Source organism: Herpailurus yagouaroundi, unplaced genomic scaffold, assembly GCF_014898765.1.
Source record: "Herpailurus yagouaroundi ecotype Mexico unplaced genomic scaffold, PumYag 77, whole genome shotgun sequence".
Classification (NCBI taxonomy): domain Eukaryota; kingdom Metazoa; phylum Chordata; class Mammalia; order Carnivora; family Felidae; genus Herpailurus; species Herpailurus yagouaroundi.
In genome coordinates this window covers 79214234-79232513 of record NW_024412388.1, presented here as the reverse complement: position 1 = coordinate 79232513, position 18280 = coordinate 79214234, and the positions used below count along the sequence as shown (strand labels likewise).

At 35.7% G+C, this 18280-nt stretch overlaps 1 protein-coding gene across 7 annotated transcripts in view; it reads left to right on the top strand.

The window, feature by feature from the left end:
* The window catches only part of EVI5 (ecotropic viral integration site 5), a 248898-nt gene that overhangs the window by 150180 nt on the left and 80438 nt on the right, over window positions 1–18280 (top strand). For all 7 annotated transcript variants that reach the window (XM_040470985.1, XM_040470988.1, XM_040470986.1 and 4 more), the window contains 3 exons: window positions 4907–5041; window positions 7969–8109; window positions 9680–9838. In XM_040470985.1, the coding sequence (XP_040326919.1) occupies window positions 4907–5041; window positions 7969–8109; window positions 9680–9838 (435 nt within the window). The remainder of the gene's footprint in view (window positions 1–4906; window positions 5042–7968; window positions 8110–9679; window positions 9839–18280) is intronic.

Here is an 18280-nt window from a genome sequence, read left to right as displayed (position 1 = left end):
CCCCGTGGCCTAGTCAAGTTGACACAAAAAATTAACCATGATAAGTCCAACCCTTGTCAACTTCACAACCATGTGCATCTCCTTAAACCATACTTATTTACATAAAGACAGCAACAAGGTCATAATTCTGCCTAACATGTTACGGTTATCCTGTGCGCAACTGAAAATGCACTAACACCTTCCCCTGAAAAGAAGTTAATGTCTTTCAGTAATGTTTTCCCTTCTTGATATCCTATAACTTAAATACTCTGATGTAAAATTAACAATAAATACTTTGATATAAAGTCCCTGCATCTTATATGATAAGAAAATAAAAGAGGAAAGAAAACACATATTCTTTGCAAAATTAGAAGGAAGTACTCTTGACAATAACAGTCCTCATTTCTGTCATGTGATTGTAGCTTATATTTATAACTGTCTTCTACCCACTCTGTATTCCCTTCACTTTCAACAAGCACTTCAGCTGGTCATGATTTTTTGCCTGGTGAGGTAATCCAGACCTTGATTCCTGAAGGGTCTAGGCCATTAGTAATCCTTCCTGGTTTTTCATTGACCTTAATCACAGGGTGTAGTAATACTAAGAGACTCTCTAAAGGACCTTCTTGTGTTCCAGACAGATTTGTTTCCACCTCTTGATTCCTGGATTTGTGAATCCTGATTGTGGAAGAAAAAGCACCACATAGTGGATTCAGAGCACATTCATCATTCTGGAGAACCTTGCCCCAGCCCTGCAAGATACTGCCATTTAGCTGGCACTGTCATTTAGTCTGCAAAAGGTCATTCCACCGTTTTGTCAACCCAGCTGCTTCAGAATGTTAGAAAACGTGTCAAGACTAGTGAATTCCATGAGCATGGGCCCATGCTTTGTGGAATACTATGATGATGGATAAGGCATTCTGTAAGTCCATAGGTGATAGTTTTGATAAAAGCATTGTGTGCAGGGAGGGCAAATTCATATCTGGAGTAAGTGTCTATTCCAATAAGAACAATGCTGCCCCTTTCATGATAAAAGCAGTCCAGTGTAAGTAACCTGCCTGCCACCAGATAGCTGGCAAGTTACCCCAGTGAATGGTGTCATATCAGAGGCTCAGTGTTGGTCTTTGCTCTTGGCAGAGTGGACTCATCAGTGACCATAACCTTGGTGAATGGAAGTCTGTGTTGCTGAGATGCATAACCTCCATCCCTCCCACCATGGCTGCTATGTTCATAAGCCTATTGGACAATGTTGGGTGGCTGAGGAAAGAGGCTGACTGGTAACCACCGAATGGGTCATCTTATCCAATTAATTTTTAAAATTCTCTGCTGAGGTCACCCTTTGGTGAGCATTCACAGGGGAAACAAATAAATGTCTTTTTGTTTTTTAGCCCATTGAAAGAGGTCTGTCTGTATCTTCCCCAGATTTGTTACCAATTTTCCCTTCCTCTACATTAAACTAAGGCATGTCTGGCATTTCCAGTTCATTCACTGTGAGCCACCTTTTGGTCCATTTTTCAGCCAACCAAACAAATGCCAGAACTTTTTCTAACTCCCTAAGCTGCAACAATAAATGAAGAGCCTATATGAATATTAAGAATGATTCCAATGAAAATACTTTTTGTCCAATAAAAATGCATATGAATATAAGTGGACAGGAATAATTACCATATAGGAAGTTGATAATTGGGTGAAATTAACTTAGTGGTGTTAGGTTCATTCTGAATATTTTTTTTTAAGTATATCAATGCTTGTATAATTTTCATTAACATATTTGTATTAATAGACCCGGAATCAAAACTTCCTCAAGCTCCAAACAATAGGGTCAGAAAACATCTACTTGGTGCAGGTGGTAGAATTGTAAAAATGCCCCGTGTTTATTATAATTTACTATGGTATGTAACACAAAATATTGAATAATGCTGTAAGTGCTACAATAGTTAGGAGGGAATTTATGTGGGGCACCTGGGTGGCTCAGTTCCTTGAGTGTCCGACTTTGGCTCAGGTCATGATCTCCTGGTTTGTTAATTCCAGCCCCATGTCGGGCTCTATGCTGATAGCTCAGAGCCTGGAGCCTGCTTCGGATTTTGTGTCTCCTCCTCTCTCTGCCCCTCCCATGCTCATGCTTCTGCTCTGTCTCTGAATAATAAATAAACGTTGGAAAAAAAAATTTTTTTAAGGGAATTTATTTAAGAATATAGCAGTAGTTCAGAGAAAGGGCATGAATAAAAACAATGACAAGATGGAGAGGAGCAAGCAAATTCAAGAGATACCTGGAAGAAAAGGTTTGGGTATGTTATGGGTTGACTAGAAGAGGGAAAGTTTTGGCTTGGCCAATTGTTAGATGGTGGGATCCTTAGCAGAAATAGTATATACACGAGGAGGAAAAGATGGGGAGTTGACTTGTAACATGTTGAATGTGAGGTGAATATGCAGGCAACCAGACAGAGAAAACCAGTAGCTAGTTGTAAATACGGATCTATAGTTTAGTAGAAAGATCTGGACTGAAAATACAGATTTGAGTTTATATACTCTGTGTATCTATGTGTGTACTGTCCCTAGAGTTTCATCATATTCTCCTTCTTACCTTCTCTCTTTCCTTCTACTTTCCCCTTTTTACTGTTATATAGATTTTCCTTGGCAAGTTCATCCACTGCCTATACTGACTACATAGAGATAACAGCTAATACTGCCTATACATACAGACTATATTGGATAGCGGATTAAATCTCATAGGATGAATCTACAAAATAAGAAAACAGATTAAGAGAAAACACACAATATTGAAACCCTGGGGACTGATAGACACATATGTACATGTACATATAATCGTACATACCTGTATGAAGTAGCAGAATTGGCAGAGGCAACAGAGAAGATAGGCAGTAGAACTATGGAGGAGTAGCACCTCAAAATTGAAAAAGTTTTAAGAATGGTCAGTAAAATTCAGTAGACTATCCAGTGAAGGTAAGAGCTGAATAAAAGGGCTTTCCATTGAGTTTTTTATACCATTACTGGGTATTGATGTTGTTAGTGATTGGAACAGTTTCAGTACAGGATGAGAACTAAAGCTAGTTTACAGTGGATTAAGAAACAACCCTGAACTCAAAGGGAAATATGAAAGGAGAAATAAGATGTGTAAACTATGGAATTTAGAATTTATTCCTTGAACAATAGAAGATAATTCGATGTTTTATAAATTTTATTGATAAAAATGTGTCCCCAATGTTAGTATAGTTTTTTTTGTGCTTAGTTATATCAATTGGTTTATACCAGAGCAGTGATTTCATTCTCATATAGATCATTTGGGTTTTATGTTTTCCTGGGTATCTCCTAATATAAAACTGTGGCAAACAAACCCGAACTACAGTTGTCAGGGCTTTAGATTAAGGCAGAAAATTCTAGTATTACTCATGAAATAACCATGATCTCATTAAACAAAAAATACGGCGCTTCCAGTTTGGATGTGGTCATTACAAAAGAGTGCCTTTTCCCTATTTAGCAAGGTAAGTATTTACTAAAGTGATAATACCTGCCACACATGTACTCCTTACATAGAAATACTGTTTTAATGGTGCCACAAAATTACTAGAAGAAACAATGTGTAATACATTGAATTAAAAAGTCCTCGTTTTGTTTAGTAAGTGAACTATTTTTAAAAATTATCTTTTTGGGTAACTGGAGAAAGCGAATATCATGTTTTAATTAAGCATTTACTAGTTTTAAAATAAAGTTTTAATTTGATATCTGTCTTATTCCTAATATATTGAAGAGTGAAAGGAACTAATCTTTACTCAAGCTAGTTCAATAGGAGGTGGTTCTCTGTGACTCTTTTTTGGGATTTTCTTTTTCTTTACTGTGTAAATTAAATGGAAAATAATAGTTTCTTTTAGGAAGTCTTACATAATGGTGAATTATATGTCTTTTGCTTTTTTAAACAGCTTTTTATAGAAACTAGTTTAAAAAGGGATTTCTTAAATGGCTGCATTGGTGTTCACATTAAAAAGCAAGAAGGGAAATGGAAAGGTTTCATGCTTCCATGGTTAATTTCTTTGTGCAGCAACTCCTTTCTCTGTTTCTAGCAGTGATTTTCATGCATAACCTTAAAGAGATCTACATTTCTAAGAGCAAATACATTTTTATTCTGTTGCAATTTAGGATGGTTCATATTACTATGGATGCCTTATTTTTATTTCTGTTACATTAAAAGAGAATTTTCAGTTAAACATTTACTTTTTTTTATACTGTGTACTTCTATAGCATGTAACAGTGCTGTCCCATAGCAATATAATGTGAGCCACATATGCATTTTAAAATGCCATTTTAAAATGAGTACTTAATAATTATAGATGAAATTAATATTCTTAAACTCTGTATGTAAAATATTATTTCAACCTTTAACCAATATAAAAATGCTTAATGAGGTGATTTTGCCTTTTTATTTCATATTAAGTCTTAAAATTCAGTTTGTATTTTACATCCTTTCTCAGTATGGACTAGCCACATCCTTTCTCAGTATGGACTATTTCAACCCACATTTCAAGTGCTCGGTAGCCACATGTGGCTAATGGCTACCCTACTGTACAGAGCATGTCTATTCAGTCAGAACAAATTCTTAGTATTTGGATGGATGGGAAAATAAAAGGAGACATTTATCTTCCATGAATTAGATTTGTTTAGTATAATATAATTTAGTATAATTTGTTTAGTATAGTTACCAACACAAAATAATGTGACCGTCTTTATAGATACCAAGCCTGGACTTTTTTATTCCTTGGAAAATCATTTGGAGGAGATAAGCTGGAAGTAGTGGGTAGATGGAACTTTTACATTTGGTTACCCTTAATAACTGTATTGTGTAATTGCATTTATTTTTATTGTATGTATATGTTCATACTTCTGTGGAATTTCATCATACATCTATAACTTGTAGCATAAATGCAATTCCAACTACAATGAAGATTTTGTGCTGCAACTAGAGAAGGAATTGGTCCAAGCTCGTCTGAGTGAAGCTGAGTCTCAGTGTGCACTAAAGGAGATGCAGGATAAAGTCCTGGATATAGAGAAGGTGAGAACAATATAAATAGTGTCACTCCCAAATTAGAGGGGACATGTGATAAGATGAATTTATTGAGCAGTTAAATTGGACTTGGTGTTTTCATACATTGGAAACCTTACATACTAGTTACTAAGAGAGGAAAGGACAAAGAAAATGAGATTCTCAGTTATTCTTTGTTGTTGCCAAAGCCCCTACTCAAAGCCCCTTTTTTTTAAGGGTTAAAAAAGCAAAACAAAAAACATTAGAGCCCTTTTAGAGGAAGACAAGCAGGGTAATGTTGATATGAATAATACTTAAACGTTGAAGAAGAGAAACTTAGGGAATACATATTAATGGTTGTCTTCAAATATTATAGTATCTTCATCTAGTGGGATATGACTAATACATAAACGTGTCAGAAAAAATTTCATCTGCGTGTAACTGTTAAAACTTTGCTAGCTACATAAGCCACCTCAGGATATGTAGGAAGATCTTAGCCCAAGGCATACTTAGGGAAGCTAATTTACTTCTTTTCAGGATTATTAAAGAATTTTAAGGATTAGATAAGTTAGTAGAAATAGAAATGCTTTTAGATTTCTTGTAACTCTCAGACTTGAGAGTCTGTGTTCCAGATCACAAACTCTGAATCTCTTTTTTGTCCTCTATGAAATCATTGATGGCTTGGGCTCTATGTTAAGTGTTCTTTTTATCTTTATAGTATCTAGCTATGTGAATAAAAGCCTGAGCGCTTGAGTGGCTCAGTCAGTTAAGTGTCTAACTCTTGGTTTCTGCTCAGGTCATGATATCACTGTTTGTGAGTTCGATCCCTGCATTGGGCTTTCTGCTGACACAGAGGCTTCTTGGGATTCTCTGCATCCCTCTCTCTCTGCCCCTTCCCCACCACCCCTACTCCCACCTATCTCTCAAAATAAATATAAATAAATTAAAAATATTTTTTGAAAAGCCTCATAAATAATGAACATGACAGATAGCCTCAAGTTCTTATTTCTTTATGAACTAAAGCAGGTGTAACTACCATCAGTAGCGGAATAATTTTGCTAGAAAACTGATTGCTATTTTTACACTATTTTTGGAGAATTTTTTCTCCTATTTGTTGAGAAAAAAGCCAGCAAGAATGCTGTAAAAAAATGAATAACAGAATATTTGGTTTCTAAGTTGGAGTACCTTGGGTTCTGTGATGTAGATAAGAATCTGGATCTTTCAGTTTTGAAAATTTGGAATTTGAAAATTTGGAAGAAGTATCCTTGGGTCCAGTTTAATAATGGATTTCTTGGGGTGCCTGGGTGGCTCAGTTGGTTGAGCGACTGACTTAATTTCGGCTCAGGTCATGATCTCACAGTTATGAGATCAAGCCCTGCATCAGGCTCCATGTGGAGACCCCTTGGGAGTCTCTCTCTCTCCCTGTCTGTCTGCCTGTGTTCTGCTCACATGTGCTTGCACGTGCATGCATGCTCTTTCAAAATAAGTAAACAAGCTTCAAAAAAAATTATAAAAGTAGATTTCTTAAGTAGCTATGTTGGTATTTTATGTTATAGAGTAGAAAGGAAATTAGAAGGCTTCATGCTTCCTATGGTTAATTTCTTTGTGTAGGAAATACAGGAATTCTTTGTGTAGGAATATATAGTAAATTTCTGGTTTTCAATTGGAAGATATTTATAGTCCATCATAAAAATGTGTAGTTGGCAAGTATAACTTTATTATCTCTGTGGGCTAAAATCTTCATCCTACCATGAAATATTTTAGAAAATTTCACAGATTCAGGACTTGAAATCTCAGTAGTACTTAAGTTTACCTAAGGAGCTTTTACTAGAGCCTAATTCAGGATCTCTTGGTCATGGCACAGAGCAATGTAATAGGGGCTACACTGTATCCCAAGATGGGTCTGTCAGTATGGTAAGGAATCAGTCTAAATCTTGTACTCTTGAAGCAAATATTTAGATCACCTTGGTGTTAATTTCTTAATCCTGATATAAATAGTGGCTAATGTACAAAGATTTTATACTCCTTTCCAAAGTAACATGCCGAAAAAATACAACAAAAAGGATTTTGGACTCTTCTTTTCCATAAATCTTTAAAATGTAAATGTTGTTCATGCTTTGTTTGGAGACCTAATCAGAGGTTAGTAAGCTTATTGTCATGTTGAAAAACATTTTTAATCATGTTGCTTCAAAACGCTGATTAGTGTTTTACTAATAAAGCAGAGTTAGACTTTCTCTGTCCTCAAAATTAAGCACAATTACCCTCATACATTCCTGGTGGGATTGTAAAACAGTGCATTGGCTTTGGAAAAGCTTGACAGTTTCTTAAAAAGTGCAAAATTAGCTTCTGCTCCAGCAATTCTCCTTAGTATAAAACTCAAGAGAATTAGAAACCAGGTCCATACAAACACTTTTACATTAATATTCATGGCAGCATTTTCATAATGGCCGAAAAGTGGAAGCAACCTAAATGTCTGTCATTGGATGAATGGATAGATAAAATGTAGAATATACATAAAATGTTGAATATACACACAGGGAATATTATTTGTCAATAAAAAGCAATGAACCTTGAAAACATAAGTGAACGAAGCCAATCATAAAAGGCCACGTTCCATTTGCATGAACTGTCCAGAATAGACAAATCCATAAAGACAGAAAGTAGACTAGGGGTTGGCCGGGGGTTGAGGGAGGGAAAATGTGAGTGACTGCTAATGGTTATAAGGTTTCTTTTTGTGGTGATTAAAATGTTCTGAAAGCAGATTGTGATGATGGTTGTACAATCCTGTGAATACTCTTAAAACCACTGAAGGGTAAGTTTCATGGTTTGTGATTTATATCTCAGTAAAACTGTAAAATGAAGTGCAGTTACATATGGGCCAAAATAGCTTATTATATATGTTTTATTTTATTTTTTAAATTAACAAAAATCCCAAGTTATGTTTTTTCTGGCTTTAGAGAAACAACTCCTTTCCTGATGAGAATAACATTGCAAGGCTTCAGGAAGAACTCATTGCTGTGAAACTGAGAGAAGCAGAAGCTATTATGGGTTTGAAAGAACTTAGACAACAAGTCAAGGATTTAGAGGAACACTGGCAGGTATATCAGTATATTTTTGCATGCTTTTTAGAAAGTGGGTAAAACCAGAGTATCCAATTTGTGTGAGTCTGAAGTAGCTGATGATCAACACCAGGATTTGAGTTTAAAGTGAGAAAGTTTCTTGAAATGTAAAAATCTGAGAGCACTTATAAGTTGAAAGTACCTTCAAGCTGCTTCTCCCTTTTAAATCCTCATAAATAAATAAAAGATAAAATAGAAATCAAGTCACGTTGTTACTGTATCATTGTGATTTATATAACTTCTTCTAAAGAACGAAAAGAAAATTTTCCTTTATATAGCATATACAGCACATATTTCTTCTGCTGATGCTAAATCCATTGATCAGTATGAAACAGCCCAAGGGTGATACCAGTATAAATTTGTCTATATATTCGTAACCTCTTTTGAAAATTGGTTATCTCACAAAATAAATCAGTCACTTATATGTCCTCAAATTTATTCACATATGAGGGAAACTCTTGACAAGGAACAAAAAAAACAATCTAGAAGATTCTGTGGTGGCTCAGTTGATTAAGCATTAGACTTGGGCTCAGGTCACAATCTCCTGGTTTATGAGTTGGAGCCCCGCGTCAGACTCTATGCTGACAGCTCAGAGCCTGGAGCCTACTTCAGATTCTGTGTTTCCCTCTCTCTTTCTGCCCCTCCCCTGCTTGTGTTCTGTCTCTTTCTCTCTCTCAAAAATAAATAAACATTGGGGCGCCTGGGTGGCGCAGTCGGTTAAGCGGCCGACTTCAGCCAGGTCACGATCTCGCGGTCCGTGAGTTCGAGCCCCGCGTCAGGCTCTGGGCTGATGGCTCGGAGCCTGGAGCCTGTTTCCGATTCTGTGTCTCCCTCTCTCTCTGCCCCTCCCCCGTTCATGCTCTGTCTCTCTCTGTCCCAAAAATAAATAAATAAACGTTGAAAAAAAAATTAAAAAAAAAAAAATAAATAAATAAAAGAATCTAGAAGACAGAAAGGAGAGCGGAAAGAAGAAAACAGTATATACCATTTCAGAGTAGTGACTTTGGGTTGAAATTGGGGTGTGGCTACATCTAGCAAAGACTGAAATTAGTCCTTGACATTACCATAAATGTATCAGGCAGCAATAAACTGGAAATTAAGAACAACAAAACTGATCCTTCACCATGGATATTTTGAGAACACTCCTAATATTACCTCCATAATTCATGAATAGCCCCATTTTTTTCTTTGCTTGGGATTTAGTTAACATTGTGGAAATCTCTCTTATAAAAAATTGAGGGTGAAAATTATATTCTTTACAATAATCAATCCATAGTATAAACAGATTTGAACTATATCTGAGCTTGTATTCCACATCTGCCACTTATTGGCTTTGTGACCTTTCTGATTTACTTAATTGCCATTTCTGTTTTCTGACCTGTATAATGAAGATAATAGTTGCCTAACTTTTAAGGTTTTCTGGGGATTAAATAAAATAATGTATACATAATGCTTAATATAGTACTGAGCATGAAGTAAGCGCTCAGGAAAGTTAGCTTTTATTTTGATACTAGGAATATGTGTTGTAACCTAATTTTTTGTCTTTCAGCGCCACTTAGCTCGTACTACTGGGAGGTGGAAAGATCCACCAAAGAAGAATGCTGTGAATGAGTTACAGGATGAACTGATGACCATTCGACTTAGAGAAGCTGAAACTCAGGCAGAAATAAGAGAAATAAAACAAAGGATGATGGAAATGGAAACACAGGTATGATGGGAAAGCCCAGTAGCTTTAAAAAATAACATTACCAGATCAAAAGTTTATGCACAGGTTATATCATCCCTAGAATAGAGCCAGAAGAATAGAGCTAAAAGTCTAGACTGTAATTTCCTAGCCCAAATGGAAAGGGCTAAAAATTGTAGTCTTTGATATCAGAGATTTAATGTCTTCTTTGACCCAGTCAGCAAAGTTTAAGCAAGTCCTAAAACTATACATTATTAACTTTGTTGCCTTGTTGTACAATTTGAGAGAAAATATTCATGTAGAGCAAATTTTTTCAACCTTGACTCTATTACCAGGTAATTCTTCAACCAGATAATTCTTTATTGTGGGGACTGGCCTGTGCATTGTAGGATGTTTAGCAGCATCCTTGTCCTCTACCTACTAGGTCCCAGTAGCACTGTGGTTCTCACCCCAGGTTTTGACCAAAAGCATCTCCACAGATTGCCAGATGTCCCCTGGGGGCAAAATTGCCCCTCATCGAAAACAGTTGGTGCAGAATATAATGTGAATGATGCTTCCTTATATGTAATGTGGTAACTCTGAGCAGTTAATTCCAAAATTATACTTCTTTCTAAGTCTTCTCTTTCTGTGATAAATTCTGTCTTAAATATACTTGACTTAACATTTGCACAATCCTTTTTAATGAGCCCATTTGCATTATAAAGTACATTTGGTTTTTATGTGGTACATTTGTGTGGACCACATTCTGGATTCTCTGTAATGTTATTTGGTTTTCAAAATAGTCAGTAGGGGGCATAGTTAACTCATGTATCATTCTGTATACATATGTGCAAAATGATCATCCCAACTTTAACATGATAACATGAATCTGTAAATCCTTTAGATTAAATAGATTTTGTTTTATGTTGTTCAAAGTTATTTTCTTGTATTTTTCATTACAATTGACTATAACAGTGAAATTATGAAAAGTAGAAATCCAGTTTTTATAATTGAAAGTTTTATTTTTATAACAGATTTTATCTCATTGTACACATTAAAGATAGAAACACAGCTTTTAAGCCAGTGTTCGGGTTTTGTTTCACAGTGGTGAATGAATGAAATCAATGAACATAATTTTCAGAACTGTTGAATACAAAGGACTGTTTAGTCACCAGAGAGAACTTAACTGAAAAATCAGTTGCACAAACTATACTTAATATAATTCACAATATGACATGATGGATATTAACTAATAATTTCATACTATATGTAAGTCAGGTTATTATGTTGTACACCTTAGACTTACACAGTGCTGTATATCTCAATATATCTCAATATATCTCAATAAAACTGGAAAAATGTTTAATTTAGAAATCTGGTAACTAAAGAGTTTGATAGAAACTGCTATGGAAAATAGGAGGGGGAATTAATTCCAACTAGACGGTTTAGGGAAAGGCTTCCTAAGGAATTTGTATTTTGAACTGTACCTGACAGAGTGTAATTTTGGATGCATTTTGATGAAAGAGAAATAGTGTAAGGCACTTGTTCCTAAATGCCAGTGCTTGAACTGGTGATGATTCATATCTAACATCCAGATGAAGAGATTTGTCCTTGTTGATACATGTAGTTTCAGTTCCTTCATTTTAGTGACTTTCAGAAAATACCACCTAGTAAGTACACCTTAGTTTATTGAGCCACACTCTTCCTTCTTTGTACCAGTTTTTGCTATTACAAATAATGCTACTCTGAATATTATTGCACCTGTTTCCTTGTGTATAGCTCTACCAGTTTCTTCAGTACTGGGATTCTTATCTTTTTTTGTATTGCTGTGAAGCCCTTTGGCAGTCTGAAATCTCCAGATCCTTTCTCCAAATAATGTTTTTAGGGGTGCCTGGGTGGCTCAGTTGATTAAGCGTCCAACTTTAAAAAAAATTTGTTTTTTAACATTTATTTATTTTTGAGACAGAGACAGAGCATGAACGGGGGAGGGTCAGAGAGAGGGAGACACAGAATCCGAAACAGGCTCCAGGCTCCGAGCTGTCAGCACAGAGCCCGACGCGGGGCTCGAACTCACGGACCGCAAGATCATGACCTGAGCCGAAGTCGGCCGCCCAACCGACTGAGTGAGCCACCCAGGCGCCCCAACCGTCCAACTTTTGATATTGGCTCAGGCTCAGGTTGTGATCTGACAGTAGTAGGATAAAGCCCCACCTCGGGCTCTGCACTGCGCTTGGAGTGTGGTTGGATTTCTTTCTCAACCCTCTCTGCCCCTCCCCTTCTCGTGCTCTCTTTCTCTATCTCAAAATAAATAAAAAATGTTTTTTCATGCATAAAGTAAAATACATAGGATTGCAAAACAAGCCAGTTATATTGAGGTACAGTTCTCAAAATACTGAAAAATAAACAAGTTTATGATATAGAACACATACAGGGACATACACAACACATTGCAGGATTAGGTTTTTAATATTTTAGATTTTTCTTACCTACGTTAGAATGTAGTATAATTTTCCTTTTGGGGGATACTCTCCTAGGTTTGGTATGAAAGTTATAATAAGTTTATGGAATAAATCAGATTGTATTTTATCTTTTTATTTCTACAAAATTTTGTCTAAGATTAGAATTACCTCTTGAATATTTGCTGGAATCCATTCCTTTAAATAGTCTTATCTTTTTGTCTTGTTTTTTTGGGAATAGTAACTATTGATCCTACTTATTGAAGGCTTATAGACCTTTTCAGGTGTTCTGTTTGTTCTTGAGTCTCATTTGGTAAGACGTGTTTGCTTGGGAAGACACATTTCATCTAAACTTTCAAATTCATCACTTAGAGTTGTTGAGGGTGTCTTTTTAAAAAATTTCTTTTTACTAGGTCAATATTTAGGTCTTTTTTCATTTCTAATAGTGTTTATTTGTGTTTATGTTCTTGAAAAGTGTTTGTAGAAGTTTGCCATTTTTTTTCAGAGGTTTGCCATTTTTAGTAATATTTCTAAAGACTGGATTTTTCATTTTTTGTTGGTCCTCCATGTTGTACCATAGTTTTCTATATAATTTAGTTCTGTTATTATATCCTTTTATTATTTGTTGCTTGGGCTTCATCTTTTTTCACCTTTATTTGTACTCCTACCTATGTTTTCTTTTCTAATATATTTTTTATTCTTCAGTTCCATGCTTTTGACTTCCCTTGTGATTGCTTGTTTGACTCAAGATTTGTTTACAAGTATGTTTTGTATTTCCAAATGTATAGATTTCTGGTTCACTTCATTAGTAGTTTATGTCATTAGTTTAACGAAATTGCTTTGTGGTCACAGATTGTAGTCTGTAGAGTCTTACTTATATTAGATCAAACTTCTTCATTATACTGTTTGTATCTTCTATATTCTTTCTAGTTGTGTGTATCACCTGATGTTTCAAATACTAACAAATAGATACCTTCTCTTGTGATTGTAGATTTGTTTCTCCTTAGATTATGAGTTTTTTGGCTTAAAATATTCTGAGCCGCTTTTAGAGGGACACACAAATTTTTAATTGTCATTTTTTTTGTAGTAAATGAATCTTATTAGGGGCACCTGGGTGGCTCAGTTGGTTAAGCACCAGACTCTTGATCTTGGATCAGGTTATGATCTTATGGTTTGTGAGATTGAGCCCTGCATCGGGCTGTGCACTGACAGCATGGGGCCTGTTTGGGATTTTCTCTTTCTCTCTCTCTCTCTCTCTCTGCCCCTTCCCTGCTTGCTTGCTCTCTCTCTCTCTTAAAATAAATGAACTTTACAAAAGTTTAAAATGAATCTTATTATATACTGACCCTCTTTATCTTTCAGGATGCATTTTGATTTAGTCTATCTTAATACAGTTATCTAAGATGTTTATTTTATTTTTTAAGTTTATTTATTTAGAGAGAGTGTGCAAGCAGAAGTGGGGGAGGAAAAGAGTGAGAGGGAGAGAGAGAGAGAATCCCAAGCATGCTCTGCACTGTCAGCACAGAGCCCGATGTGGGACTCAAATTCATAAACCGTGAGATCATGACCTGAGCCAAAATGAGGAGTCGAATGCTCAACCGACTGAACCACCCAGGCACCTCTAAGCTGTTCTTTTTCAGTGTCTGCCTTATTTATCTTTTTCCATCTTTTTAATTTCAGCCTGTTGATATCTTTGATAAACTGCATATAGATGAACATTTAAAAAATTTTTTTTTTCAACGTTTATTTATTTTTGGGACAGAGAGAGACAGAGCATGAACGGGCGAGGGGCAGAGAGAGAGGGAGACACAGAATCGGAAACAGGCTCCAGGCTCTGAGCCATCAGCCCAGAGCCCGACGCGGGGCTCGAACTCACGGACCGCGAGATCGTGACCTGGCTGAAGTCGGACGCTTAACCGACTGCGCCACCCAGGCGCCCCTAGATGAACATTTTTTAAAATCCAGTTTGACAAATGGTTGTACAACTCTGACTGTACTAAACTGCTGAAGTGTAGGTACACTTTAAGTGGGTGACTTTTATGTGTATGTCTCAATAAAGCTCTAAAAATGCAGTCCCAGTCTCTTTTAGCAGTCATGTTTGATGATTCAGTTTGGATTAATATCTGTCACCTTGCTAGCTATTTCTGTTTGTTCCATCTGTTCTTTATATCTTTTATTTTTCTATTTCCTCTTGGATTTATTGGGCATTATGATTCCATTTTATCTCCACAAGTGACTTCTTTATACTCCTTAATTTTTTTTTTTTTTTTTTTTTTACTGGTTGCTCTAGGTTTTTCAATATACACCTAATGAGAGCTAATCTTCAAATAATATTCCTCACATGTAGTATAAGGACCTTACAACAGTATATTCCCAGTTCTTCCTCCTATCCTTTGTGCTATTTGTTGTCATATATTTTGCTTTTACATATAGTACAAATATGTCATATGTGCTACTAGTCTTGCTTTAATCAGTTACCTTTCAGAGAAATTAAAAAAAAATTTAATGATATTTATTTCCTTCAATTATTCCATTTTTCAGCATTCTATTTTTTTGTACAGATCCATGTTTCTGTCTGGTGTCATATTCCTTCTGCTTAAGAAATCTCTTTAACGTGTCTTGTACTGCTGGTCAGCTGGCAGTGGATTTTTAGTTTTGTTTCTTTGGGAAAGTATTTCTCCAATTTTAAAATATATATTTGCTGGATATTGAAATCTGGGTTGTTTTTCCTTCAACACTTAAAGTTACTCTTCTTGTCAGTAACCATGCAAGCCAGAATTCTGTTATAATTTTTGTTTATCTGCATGTAATGTGTTTTATCCTCTGGTTACTTTTAAGATTTTCCCTTTTGTTTTTAGCACTCTGAATATGAAATGACTTGTTGTATTTTTTGTTTTGTTTTGTTTCCCTCTGAGTTTCTTGGACCTGTGGATTTCTCTCTACCATGAAATTTGGAAAATTCTTGGTTATTCTTTCTTCAGATATTTCTTCTGCCATTCCATATTCTTTTCTCCTCCTGGGATTCCCATACACATACGTTAGATTAATTGATATTGATAGTAACTCTTTGATGCTCTTTTCTTTTTTCTTCTCATTATTCTCTTTGTGTTTCAGTTCCTATTGTGTTAAATATTTCTATTGACATATCTTTAAGTTCACTGATTCTTTGCTCCACTTTGGGAGTTGTCTGATGAGCCATTGAAGGCATTCTTCACATCTGTTACTGTGTTTTTCATTTCTAGCATTTCTGTTTGATTCTTACAGTTTTCATTTCTCTGCTTATATTAAGTATGTGATCTTGAATGTTTTTAACCTTTCTCTTAGAGCCTTTAGCATGTTAATTACAGTTATTTTAAATTCCCTGTTAGGTAATTTTAATATCTGTGTCCTATATGAGGCCAATTCTGTTGATTGCTTTGTCTCTTGGTAGTGTTTTGTTTTTTCTTTTTCCTATGCTTTGTAATTTTTTCTTGAAAACTGAGTGTCTAGTGTAGGACAGTAGACTAAGGTAAGTAGTTTTTATGCCTGGAAATGGGCATACCTTTTCTTCTGGTAGGCCTTTAATGTGGGGGATTTGAGTTAATATAGTCAGGAGTTGGGCTGGTTTTGAGGTTTGTTGTTTCTGTGGTTACCCTCATTGCACCACAGGCTTCAAATTCCTCTAACACTATCTTATTTTTAGATTAGGGGCTGGTTTGCCAGAGGCTTTTCTCAATGTCTTTTAGGTCTTCCATGTGTACAGCACTTCAGAGAGAGTCTGTCTCCAGCAGTATTCCACTCTTACTTGTTACAGGAAGTTGGAGGGCCAGAGTGTTCCCCATTGTTTTGATAAAGCCTCAGTCTTAGGCTGCATTGTGCCCCTGGATCTGGAGTGTTTGACTTTCTTAGTGCTCCTGCCCTACCACCAGCTATAGTCCTAGGCCCAAAATATAGTCCTGTCCCTTTCTCAGATATGGTGGTTTCCCCAGTGTTCTAAGGGCACCAGTGTTTCTGATAGTAATGGATGAAACCTTTTATTCTGTAGAGGAAATAAGCAAGGTTTAGTGCTTCTGTATTGGCTGCTGCTCTCCTCCCTCAAGCCTTTACTATGGAGATCTCTTTCTCAAGGCTTTCATCCATCTTTTTTTGTGTGTACCTGTTGGGGTCCATGAAGAAAAAGTGTACAAAAGCTAGTGAACTGTTTTGCTCCGTTAGGCTCCACACTCTCTAGCCAGCCAATACTTGGCCTCTGGCTAAATTATTCTTAACAGTTTCTGGCTTCATCTGCCCTGTCTGTCCTTAGATTTGGGGTTAGTTTGTTGCCCTGTGTGCTCACCTCTCTGGTTTCAACAAAAGTCATTAATTGAGTTTGGCCAGCTTTTTTTTTTTTTTTTTTTTAATTGAAAGGGTGGAAACAATCCTCTTCTACTCTATATCCTCATCAGAAATCAAAACTGTTTATTATGATATATTTGAAAATTTTTTACTTCATTTCTTTTTTGTGTTTTTTTCCTTTCTTGCTTTTTATTGGATTTAGATGTTTCTTTCTCTTCTGCTAGTTTGACTTTTATAATTCCATTTGTTTTCTATTAGTGTTTATTACCTGAAAAAAAAAGTCCCATCTGAGACTAAACAGAGTTTGATGTTGATAATTATCTCCATCTTCCTTTAAAAGTGTGTAAGGGCCTTAGAAGATCTCTATATGCTCTTCTTCCATTTCCAATCTTGTATCTTACTATTGTACATTTTTTATATCTCTAAATTATTAGACATTATTGTTCTGTGGAGTCAGGGCTTATTTGGATTCGTCTACTTGTTTGCTGCGTTTTTGCTCTCTCTCACTTTTATTTAACAGTTTTTTTCCAATTTCAATCATGAATTGTAAACTCTCACTTTCTTAAAATAGGTGTACTTTTTTGCACTCTTATAGTTTAGCTAAATGTACTGTTGTAGGCTGAAATTTATTTTTTTAAGCACTACAGAGTTTTCCTATTGATGTCTGATTTGTCTCTTCTTTTTTTTTTTTGTAGTTATTTATTTTGAGAGAGAGAGAATGTGCTAGCAGGGGAGGGGCAGAGAGAGAGACAGGGGGAGAGAGAAAATCCCAAGCTGGCTTTGCACTTCCAGCCCAGAGCCCCTTGTGGGGCTCAAACCCATGAACTGTAAGGTCATGACCTGAGCTGAAATCAAGAGTCAAGTACTTAAGCAACTGAGCCCCCCAGATGCCCCTGTCTCGTCTTCTCTTTAGCATTCTGTTTTGTTAAAATGTATCTTCTTGAGGGTTTATTTGTATTTATCCTGTTTGGAATTAGTTGTGCTTCATGAATAGTAGATTCATATATATATTTCTTCCAGTTGTAAAAAATTCTCAACTATTGTTGTCTCTTAGACCATTATATCTAATCTTTTTGTTTTCTGTTTTATCCTGCAACCCCTATTAGGTGTATTTTGTACCAACTTACTCTCTTTACCTCTTCTGGGACACTATCTTCAATGTATCTAATCTCCTATTTAATCCTTTAATTAATTTTTAATATGTTCGGCTATATTAACTTCTAGAAAATGTATTTAGTTGTTTTTCAAATTTGCTAAATGTTTTTTGATAGTTACTTGTTCTATGCTTATGTTTTTGCTTCCTCTTTTTATGTCTAAAAAAATTAAAAAAAATTTTTTTTGATGTTTATTTTTGAGAGATAGAGCATGAGCAGGGGAGGGGCAGAGAGAGAGGGAGACACAGAATCCGAAGCAGGCTCCAGGCTCTGAGCTGTCAGCACAGAGCCCGATGCGGGGCTCGAACCCACGAACCACAAGATTATGACCTGAGCCGAAGTCGAACGCTTAACCGACTGAGCCACCCAGGCGCCCCTATGTCTAAAAATTTTAAACAAAATATTTTATATAAAGTCCTTACATGATTATTTTGTTATCTAGAGTTTTAAAAAAATCTGTCATTGCTATCCTTTTTTCTACTGTTTATCACTCATCATCAATTTGGCGTTTTGTTTATTTTTTTTTCAACTTTTTTTTTTTTTTTTTAATTTATTTTTGGGAC